Below are 10,342 nucleotides of genomic sequence, written 5' to 3'. Positions count from 1 at the left end.
AGCAAAGCTGGTATTTCTAGAAGACCCACTGTTGCTAAAAGACTAAGCTCCTCTTCTCTTTTCTTTTGTCTGTCTTGAGCAGTTGAGAAATAAAAACCCAACAATCCAACTTTCTGTGCGGTGAATTTCACCTGCCACCACACAACCGTCTCTTATTTTCATGTCAAAGGTTCCATCGTTTTACCAAAATGAGAAGCTGATGCCGTTTGTCTGTAAGTGGTCGGATCTGATGGAGTGGTAGTTGCTGAGACGGGGTGGGTGATGTTATATTTGCTCCAGTCAGTCTCACTCTGACATGTAAAAGATTCCTTCAGTTTGTTCACACAAACGTTGTTTAATGTCTATATTCCTCTTTAAAAACAACATTCCTACATTTTGCATTATGGGAAATTTCCATGACAGCAATACTTAAAATAAAAAACAAACACATGTAAATTTTCAAATGTTTATTCAGTTTTTAACATCAGTGTCTAGTGATTAGTTTGGTAGAGGCAATACAAACACATAGGTTTACAAATAGAATCAGGTTAATTTCATTAGACAGAAAGAAAACTGCAGCCTGGTAATATTTAACGACTGCTTACTCCTATAAGCAAACACCTTGAACAAAATTCAGATTGTTAGCCGCTGATTTTCACTTTCAGTCGACAGTATAGATGGTAGACGAGAACGGGTCTGATGGTTTGATCTCGAAGTCCATAAATGAGAGAACTCAGACATCTGGGGAAGATTATAAAGCAAACATAAAATACATTTTGAACCCACAAAAGTACCATCTTTGTTGAAATTCTAGAAAGAGCAGTGAGCAGTGGGTTATTAATGGTTGAGGATAGACTGAGACCAAGCTGCACCAGATGCAGTAGCAGTGTGTTTCGAGCCTTTCGGGCTAAAACTTTGTCTGTGGAGGCTGATCTAGCTGCTATTATGACACCAAAATAGGAGACAGTGACGGCCACGCCAGCTGATACAAACAGCACACAAGTATAGGCTCTGTCATATTCATCAGTCAGATATCCAAGCACTAAAGCAATATTAGAGCAAACATCTTGTAGCTGCAGAGACGCCATCTTTTCAAATGGAAACTGTAAAAACAGCAAACTGCGAGTCAGACTGTTCAGTGAGCTGACAGCCCAGATCGCACTGACGGCCACCACCGTGTTTCTGATGGTGGCGATGGAAGCATACCTCAGCGGGTAGCACACAGCTACATATCTCTCCAAAGGCATCACCAGAAGTGTGAGTGGAGAAATCCCGGTTGTGAGATTAGCGAACATGCTGAGCACAATGCACAGAGAATATGCCAGTTTTATCCTGCAAACAGACAATAAAAACATCGCTTGACTTTGAGCCAGCTGAACAGTGTCTGCAAGAAGGAGGTTGTACAGAAGAATGTAGCGGCAGGTCTCCCGAAACACTGGTTTACTCCTCAAAATATACAACATTGTCCCATTAATGTAGAGAAACACAAAAGATGGAACTGTGGACATAGTGGAAATTATACTTATCCTCAGGAGCCCCTGGTTAAGCAGCTCGTCGGTGGTGTTAGAGGGAGACTGAGACACATTTGACATGACAGAAGATATTAAAACACGTCAACATCAACCTGTTGAAATATACTAATCTAGTAAGTATTCCTACAACAGTTTAGAGCAACAGTTTTAAAAACACATGCTTGGTGGTTTCCAATAAAAATTTATAATCACACAAAGACCTCCTCATCTGTGCAGAGAAAAATGGAAAGTTGGGCTGGGCTGTTTGGTTTTATTGCCCTCAGGTGTCACATGATGCATCAGGTGGCATAAACTGTGTCCTACTAAAAAATTAATTCTGTTGCTATGCACGCAGTAATCAGTCAAATTACAATGATAAAGACATAAAGGCCTGCATGACTACGGCCTCCAAATGTACCGTAATTTTAGGCTAATGGCATAAAAAAATTTTTTAAAAAATCCTGAGCCTGAAGATTGATCTGAAATTTCATCCTAATATTATCACACAGAACACATCAAACCTTTTTCCACAGTAACCTCCTGTTGAATCTACGACTATTTCGAAATTAAACTTTTTTTTCTAAATAGCTTAAAAGCAATAATTGACACTCTTTTAAAACGTGAGAGATTATTTTAATAATAAGCGTGTTACCGTCTGAGCTGTCCACCATCACACATGACTCAAATTAAATGGAACCAACAGCCTGTAAGGATCTGCACAGTGACTCGTTAAGTCAGGTGTGCTGGACCAGGGAAATTTGGAAAACCTGCTGGATTGTGGCTCTCGAGGACCGATGTTGGCCACCCCTGCTCTACGTCAACCCTGAAAACATCGTCAGCTGTTTGTTTTCAGAAATTTAACATCTGAAGTTTTAATAATCAGCTAATTATTTACTAAAATCTGGGCCTTAAAAATGATTTTAGAAATTCTCATTTGTGCCCCCCTTTTCCTGGTCCTGCCTGGCCCCTTCATCACAACTTTTCTAGACCCGCCCCTGCATATAAATCCTTTCTATCATCTGTCCACCACCAGGTTAGAGAAGCTGCTCTGATTTATGTTTCAGTACCTGTTCATAACTTTCCCTCACCTCATTCATGGCTCCTAAAAGGTAAACGTGCCGATCCAGCATCTGTACAGCACCCATGATTCAGAGAAAAAAATTACCTGCTTTCATCTTGACAAGCTTTAGATATTTGAACCTGGTCCACCTGAACCTGGTCCATCTGCACCTGGTCCATCTGCACCTGGTCCACCTGAACCTGGTCCACCTGAACCTGGTCCATCTGCACCTGGTCCACCTGATCCTGGTCCACCTGAACCCCGCCCATCTGAGCCCGGTCCATCTGAACCTGGTCCACCTGAACCCGGTCCATCTGAACCTGGTCCATCTGAACTTGGTCCACCTGAACCCAGTCCATCTGAACCCGATCCATCTGAACCTGGTCCACCTGAACCCGGTCCATTTGAACCTGGTCCATCTGAACCTAATTGAGATGCTGTATCAGGACCAGCAGGTTTTACAGCTGTGTCACTAGCAAACTTCAGCTAGTAATGACAATAACTGCAAAAAAAAGGCTGTCTGATTAAACAGGCTACAGTTTTACATCAACATCCTGCTAGTTTCCTCCTAAGCACGACATGAGCAAGAAAGACGATGGTGAGACAGACAGTATCCTGCATTTTTTTCTCCCATCACCAATAACACACTGGAATTCCAACACGATGCCAGATTCCCATCACCCATGTAGAAAACACTTTCAGTCTGCCAAAAATTTAACACCTGTTTCAGAGTACTGTAAAAATTAAACCCATTCATTCATCACTTGAAAATTGAATGAATGCAGATGAGGAGAGGAGAGCTACAAGTACCTTGGCATACCACAAGCTAATTGCAACCATGAAGAAGACTCAAGGAAAGCTGGCACAGCCAAATATCTGGAACGAGTAAGGCAAGTCCTGAGAAGTCAGCTCCATGGCAAGAACAAGATCTGGGCATTTAACAGCTCTGCCCTGCCAGTGATCAGATACCCTGCTGGGATAATAAGCTGGCCAAAGGAGGAAGCTCAGAACACAGATGTTAAAACATGGAAGCTGTTCACCATGCATGGAGAGCAAGCCTTGAGTACCAGGGCAATGGAGGCCCAGATCCACCACACCAGGCAGGATCCCAGATCTACCACACCAGGCAGGAACCCAGGTCTACCACCCAAGGCAAGACCCCAGATCTACCACACCAGGTAGGACCCCAGGTGCAGGCTGAGCAAAGAAGCCCCTGAAACAATCCAGCACCTCACAGCAGGGTGCAAGATACTGGCCGGCAAAGAATACATGGAACACCATAACCAAGTAGCCAGCATAGTTTACAGAAACATCTGTGCAGAATATAGACTGGAGCCATCCCCAATGATGGAAATATCAGGAAGAAGGAAAACAAGAAACTGGAGAAATACCGAGGACTCAAGGAAGAGCAGGAGAAAGCCTGGAAGGTGAAGATAACAGTAGTACCAGTGGTCATATATACATGTATATATATATATATATATATAGTTTATTTTTTAAATAATTCTGTTGAATCATGGTTGAAAAGCAATGTCTGACTTTCATTGTTTAAATTTCATAGAATTTTTATTTATGGTTACTTTTGTTAGATTAAAGTTATTTCTGTGACCATTGTGAGTTTTTCTGTCATTAACTGAAGGGTACCACCAATTTCGTCTCTCTCTCTCTCTCTCTCTCTCTATATATATATATATATATATATATATATACACACACACATATGCGCCATGGCTCAGTGGGTAGAGTGGTCGTCCTGCAGCCCAAAGGTTGCTGGTTTGATCCCCAGCCGGAGAGCTCATGTCGAGGTGTCCCTGAGCAAGATAACGAACCCCTGCATGCTCCTGATGGGTCGTGGTTAGCGTCTTTCTTGGCAGCTTCCGCCATCAGTGTGTGAATGTGTGTGTGAATGAATAATGGATACACAATGTTAAGTGCTTTGGGTGCCTTGACAATGCGGTTTATGAATCTAATCCATTATTATTATTATATTATGTATGTAAGAATGTGTGTGTGTGTGTGTGTGTAAAAAGATTTTTCCTTAAAAAAATACATAAGATTGAACAGATTTAATTAAACATTAATTAAACAAATTTAAACAGACTTTTATTGTTTTATAGGCAATAACTTACAGGCTCTGTTAGTTCTAGGTTCAATATGTGCAATAAGGTCATCTTAATAAGTTTTTAATAAACACTAAACCAGTCCGGCCCTCAGCTTGTTCCAGTTTTCATTTTGACCCGCTGTGTCTGAGTTTGACTCTCCGGCTTCAGACGTATCAGCTCCTGTGTCAGACTGAGCCATGTCACCCATGTAAAAGGCTCATTTCAGTCACTTGTATTTCAGATCTCATTCTTGCAGTGACATCCTCAATTTGTGGCCATAAGTGAGTGTTGGAACATAGACCAGTAAACTGAATGTTCGGTTATCTCTTCACTCAACGAACTGGTACAGTTTCCTCATGACTGCTGAGGACGCCCAACCCACCTCCTGCTCCATCCTGCCATCACTTGTGAACAACCCTAACCCTTGTGAAGAAGATACTTAGGACACCATTACACTGGCACTAGTTCCCGGACTATCTGGGTGTGAATGTACATTTTAAGTGCTTTGCTTCAGGCAACAGCTCATTTCCCAACTAGCAACGGTTTTTGTTTGTCAGTAACATAACTTAGAGACGATCAAAAAACCTTTTTTCTCTGTACTTCAGCACACCTGTCAATCCACGCACCAATATCAAAATATAGCTCTTCTGTGTGTCACAAAGAGCATACATAGTGCCTACTTCAGGTGCTATAGGACATTTGACAACTAAGTGAAAATCAGAAATGGTGTAGCACAATAAATACCATTGTACAAGAAAAGTAACAAAAATACACTCTAACCTACAATAAACATCTCAACTATCCTTACCACAATTTTGGCTCCTACACTACTGAAACATGTGTGCCCATTCTTACCTTAGAGAACACAGTAGTCTGCAGTCACAATATATATAAGTCCAACTTCATTAGATACACCCATCCACTTTTTATACCCACTTATAATAATTCAGGGTCATGAAGTAGCTAAAGCCCGTCCTAGCTGCTGCCGAATGAGTAACAGGCTAGGCTAATCCGGGCAAATACCAATAGTAGACTGTCCGCCATTTTTGCGGTGGCCCTTGTATGCCTGTCAGAAGTAACTGTGAAGAGAACAGGATCACTTTCTTAATGCTACTGCTTACTTCTTAGCGATGTCAAAGAAATCCAGGAGAACTTGCATTGTTCTTGGTTATTCTGACAGCAGTGGAAAACTTCAGTTGTGGAAAAAACCTGAATGCAAAGAGCACAGACCTTTAATTCAGAAAGACTGCCCCTGAGACCTCTCGGCTTAAACAGATTCCCTGGCGGGCAGAAGACAGGGACGTTCGACGGATGTGGGTCAAGAATATTAACAGAAGGTTTTATTTACAACAACAGCAGCACAGCAATTTTCTGTGAAAAGTTGTCAATCCCACACTTGCTGTCATGTTTATCATGCTAATTATTGCTAATGAACTAAGAGACAACAAGCTGTTGACAGTAAATTACTAATTTGTTGAAAAGTTTGTGAAAGGTTACAAAGCACAGACGAGACTTCAGTTCTAACCTCGTAACTTATTGTAAAAGCGCTAAATATGTATGATACTTTTTAGATGTGTGATCCCGCCAAAAACAGCAAGTTTGTGGTGGAAATAATTTACCAATAGTCTCGATGAGAAGCATCCACTCATGAGTAATAATAAAAATTTTCATCATAAGGAGAGTCACCACACAGGACATCAGAATGAACGAAACAACAAGGATGTGTCCACCCTTTTTATCCACAGAGAAAGAAAGAAACAAGGTGAGAAACTGAAACTTGTGTTTTCGAGGTTGCAGGTGTGAGAACTTCTGGAAATGGTTTCCCTGGTGCAGAAGTCCAACCTGCCTTTGCTGCACCTATAAGGAGAAAGTTGTCTTTGCACATGCTAAGCTTCTCACCATACATATTTCACATGTAGGCAACTTACACTGTTCTGAATAAAACTTCCATCACAACAAAAAGAAGGCTCCACCCTGATTTTTAGTTCCCTCCAAAGATTCTCAATTGGATTCAAGTCAGGACTCTGGGGACGGTGTTCTTAGGGTTGAAGGCTTCTCCTTTTAGACGCCAAATGAAGGACACGTCACTGTGGCCAAACAATTCTATTTTTGTTTCATCTGACCATAAAACAGAAGACCAGAAGTCGTCTTCTTTGTCCAGATGGCCATTTGCAAGGGCCAAGCGGGCTCTTGTGTGTCTTATCTGGAGAAGTGGCGTCATCCTTGGTATGCGTCCATGGAACTCAGCAGTGTGAAGTGTGTGTTGGACTGTCTACCTTGAGAAGTTGCTACCACCAGAGCCCAGATTCACCAGGGTGGCCTTGGCAGTGATCCTTGGATTCTTTTTCATCCCCTGGCCAGCACAGGTGTCACTTTTGGCTTCCAACCACGTCCTCTGAGATTTCCCACAGTGTGAAACTTCTTGTATTTTTTAATAATACTTTGCACTGTAGCCACTGGAACTTGAAAACATTTAGATATGGCCTTATAGCCCTTTCCCGACTTGTGAGCAGCCACAATGCACAGCTGCAGGTCCTCAGTGAGCTCCTTTGTCTTAGCCATGACTGTCCACAAACCAGCTGCAGGGACTTGCTGTTTTTCACCTGCTGAGTTAATTAAAGCAGCTGTTCCCAATCAATCACGGTAATTAGGATGCTTTAGAACAGCTTGGACTATTTGGAATGGTCTAGAAGAGGGGTGCCCAGCTCCGGTCCTCGAGGGCCACAATCCTGCAGGTTTTTGTCCCTGCTCCAAAACCACCCGACTCAAATTAATGAGTAATAGTGCAAAACTTAATAGGCTGTTGAATCTATTTCATTTGAGTCAGGTGTGTTGAAGCAGGAAATCTGCAGGACAGCGGCCCCCGAGAACCGACTTTGGGCACCCCTGGTCTAGAACTTTGGATTTTCCCATAGACTGTAACGGGCATGAATAATTTTGGACATGCCACCTTTTTGTTTAAATGTAAATAAAAGCTGAGAAATACATTTTTCCACAATGATGCCTCTTGTCCTTCATGTTATGATCCTTTGGGAACACCTGTTAATTTCAATCAAGAAAAAAGTTGCTGGTGGAATAAAAATAACTTTAAATTGGAATTTGCCAGAGGTATGAATAATTTTGGGTTTGACTGTAAATATTATATATATATATATATATATATATATATATATATATATATATATATATATATATATATATATAACTTATATACAACATTCTCCTTTGCTGCACCCATAAGGAGAAAGTTGTCTTTAAACATGCTGAGCTTCTGACTGAACCGTTTACTTCTACTGTTTTACGTGTAGGCAACTTACACTGTTCTGAATAAAGTTTCCATCACAACAAAAGTAAAGTCTAAAAATCAATCAATGAAACATAAGGATGAAAATAATCAAATATTAAAACGGTTAAATAGAGTTAAAAGCCTAGGAGAACAAATAGTCCTCAGCTATGCTCCTCTTAGTAGAACTGGAGCATTTAATTAACTGAAGGCTGCTACAGCAACATCAGCGATTATTGTGTTAAACGTCTGAAGGCTGTGAGGACAAGTCACTGTAAAAGTCTCCCTGCTTCTCTTTCTCTGATTCTAAATGCAATGAGTTATTATTTGCAATTTCACTCTGAAATAACTAAAGTGTTTTTCATTCATTACATTTCAGAGTCCAGTGAGGTGTTTAAATGCCAGCTGTCCAAAGATTATTCCTCAATCTCTTTCCACATTTTTAATTCTGAATTTCTATTATTTTTACACTTTAATTAAGTCTGTTATTTTAATTTTTAATTTTATCCTTCTGTGGTTTTGTCTAAGAATGAATTTTGCTCTGAATAACAGAATCTTCAGTTTTATAACGTTACACATCTGAGAGCTTTTCACTTGTTTGCAGGTCATGGTAGGTTTAACATTTATATAAAGTCTACTCAGTCTCTTACATCCACGTTGCTTTGTTTTGGTGATTCAGCCAGCAGGAAGAACAGGTGGTGTCTCAGCCTGTCGCTGGTGTTTCTTTAGGGATGCCAGCAGCAGGGAATAAACTAGCCAGCATAACTAAAACTCAAACATGGATGATTGACTCTAAAAAGATTAGAAGTTGGAGCTGTCGTGGGAAGAATTAAGTCTGGACACGTACAATATGAACATAATGAATAATACAGTCTTGTAGGGGACTAAATATTCTGCTTGCCAGGGTTGCACAACATCAGACTTTTTTATTTATAACAAAACACACATAACTTCCGTTTCAGCCAACAGTGGGATCAGTTCGGACTGGCAGAAGTTTCATTCGGCAGCATAGATGGTAAATAAGAACCGGCTTGATGCTCTGATCTCTCAAGCCATAAATAAGAGAACTCAGACATCTGGGGAAGATGAAAACACACACGTATAAAACATTCTGGATTCGTACGAACACTATTCTTGTTAAAATTCTGGAGAGAGCAATAAGTAGTGGGCTGTATATAGTTGAGGACAGGGTCAGGCCCAGCTGCACCACATGCAGCAGCAGGGTGTTACGAGCCTTTCTGGCTAAAGCTTTGTCTGCAGAGGCTGACCTTGCAGCCATCATCACACTAACATAGGTAGAAATAACAACCAGACCAGCAGAAACAAACACAAAGCAAGTAAACGCTTTGACATACTGATCAGACACATAATCAAGTACCATTGCCATTTCAGAACAAAAGACGTTCATCTGCAGGCTTGGCATACCTTCAAAAGGAAATTTTAACAGCAAAAAAACTCGAGTGAGGATATTTAGTGAACTGAACGCCCAGACCACAGCGACCACCACAGCTGTATTTCTAATGGTAATGATGGAAGTATGTCTGAGTGGAAAGCACACAGCCACGTATCTCTCCAGAGACATCAGAACCAGCGTCAGAGGAGAAATCACTGTCGTGAGGCTGGCCAAGAAATTGAGAGTACCACATACAGGGTATGTGAGTGTTATTCCACATGCAGCTATAATGTAAAGCACCTGGCTCAGTGCCATCTGTGCAGTGTCTGCAAACAGGAGGTTAAACAGGAGGACGTACCGAGAGGTGTCACAGAACACAGCTTTACTCCGCAAGGTGAAAAGCATTGTTCCGTTAATGAAGAGAAACACACAGCATGGCATCGTGGTCAGAGTGGAAAACAAGACTTTCTCCAGCGTACCCTGATACTGCTGCTCAGAAGTTAAATTATTCACAGACTGATGTGTATTTGACATTATTTCTTTTAAAAAAAGCAATTAGCACATTAATCCCGTCATTTCACTCAGAGAAGATCCTCCTGTTTGTGGTCCGATCATCAGTATGAGATACCGCAGATTCAATCACACACTGTCACACACCACTTTCTTTCCCTTCTGCAGACAGATAACACACTCCAGAGTTTTTCTATTGTCATACATGTAAATGAGCACTGTAATCACACCCATTTTACATGACAACATAACACAAGTTGCAATTTCTCTTATCAAACTGTAGGTCATGGTGTCACACTCGTATACACAGCGGGCCAACTGGAAAAACCAGGAACAAGTTGAGGGCCGGACTGGTTCAGAGTTTATGAAAAACTTTAGACATACTGAACCTGGAACTTACACATCTGATAAGTTATTGCCTATAAAACAACATTAATCTTTAAATAATAATAATAATAAAAAAACAGCAAAGCAAGGAAATAAAATCGGTTGAATTTATTTCTT

General features: G+C 41.0%; 2 protein-coding genes across 2 annotated transcripts; both read right to left on the bottom strand.

Moving 5' to 3' along the window:
- Nucleotides 1–620: 620 nt before the first annotated feature.
- LOC121653981 (odorant receptor 131-2-like) lies at nucleotides 621–2,938 on the bottom strand. The gene is made up of 2 exons (XM_042007789.1): nucleotides 2,850–2,938; nucleotides 621–1,553 (listed from the first exon to the last, which is right to left on the bottom strand). Exons 1-2 carry the CDS (start codon nucleotides 2,922–2,924, stop codon nucleotides 621–623), a joined length of 1,008 nt encoding a protein of 335 aa, XP_041863723.1. The 5' UTR covers nucleotides 2,925–2,938.
- Nucleotides 2,939–8,893: 5,955 nt separating this feature from the next.
- On the bottom strand, nucleotides 8,894–9,862 carry LOC121653980 (odorant receptor 131-2-like). Its single transcript, XM_042007788.1, has one exon. The coding sequence runs from the start codon at nucleotides 9,860–9,862 to the stop codon at nucleotides 8,894–8,896; it is 969 nt and encodes a 322-aa protein (XP_041863722.1).
- Nucleotides 9,863–10,342: the final 480 nt, after the last annotated feature.

Source organism: Melanotaenia boesemani, chromosome 15 (assembly GCF_017639745.1).
Source record: "Melanotaenia boesemani isolate fMelBoe1 chromosome 15, fMelBoe1.pri, whole genome shotgun sequence".
Classification (NCBI taxonomy): Eukaryota; Metazoa; Chordata; class Actinopteri; order Atheriniformes; family Melanotaeniidae; genus Melanotaenia; species Melanotaenia boesemani.
The sequence above is the reverse complement of the archived record's forward strand: the minus strand, read 5'-3'. Positions and strand labels throughout refer to the sequence as shown.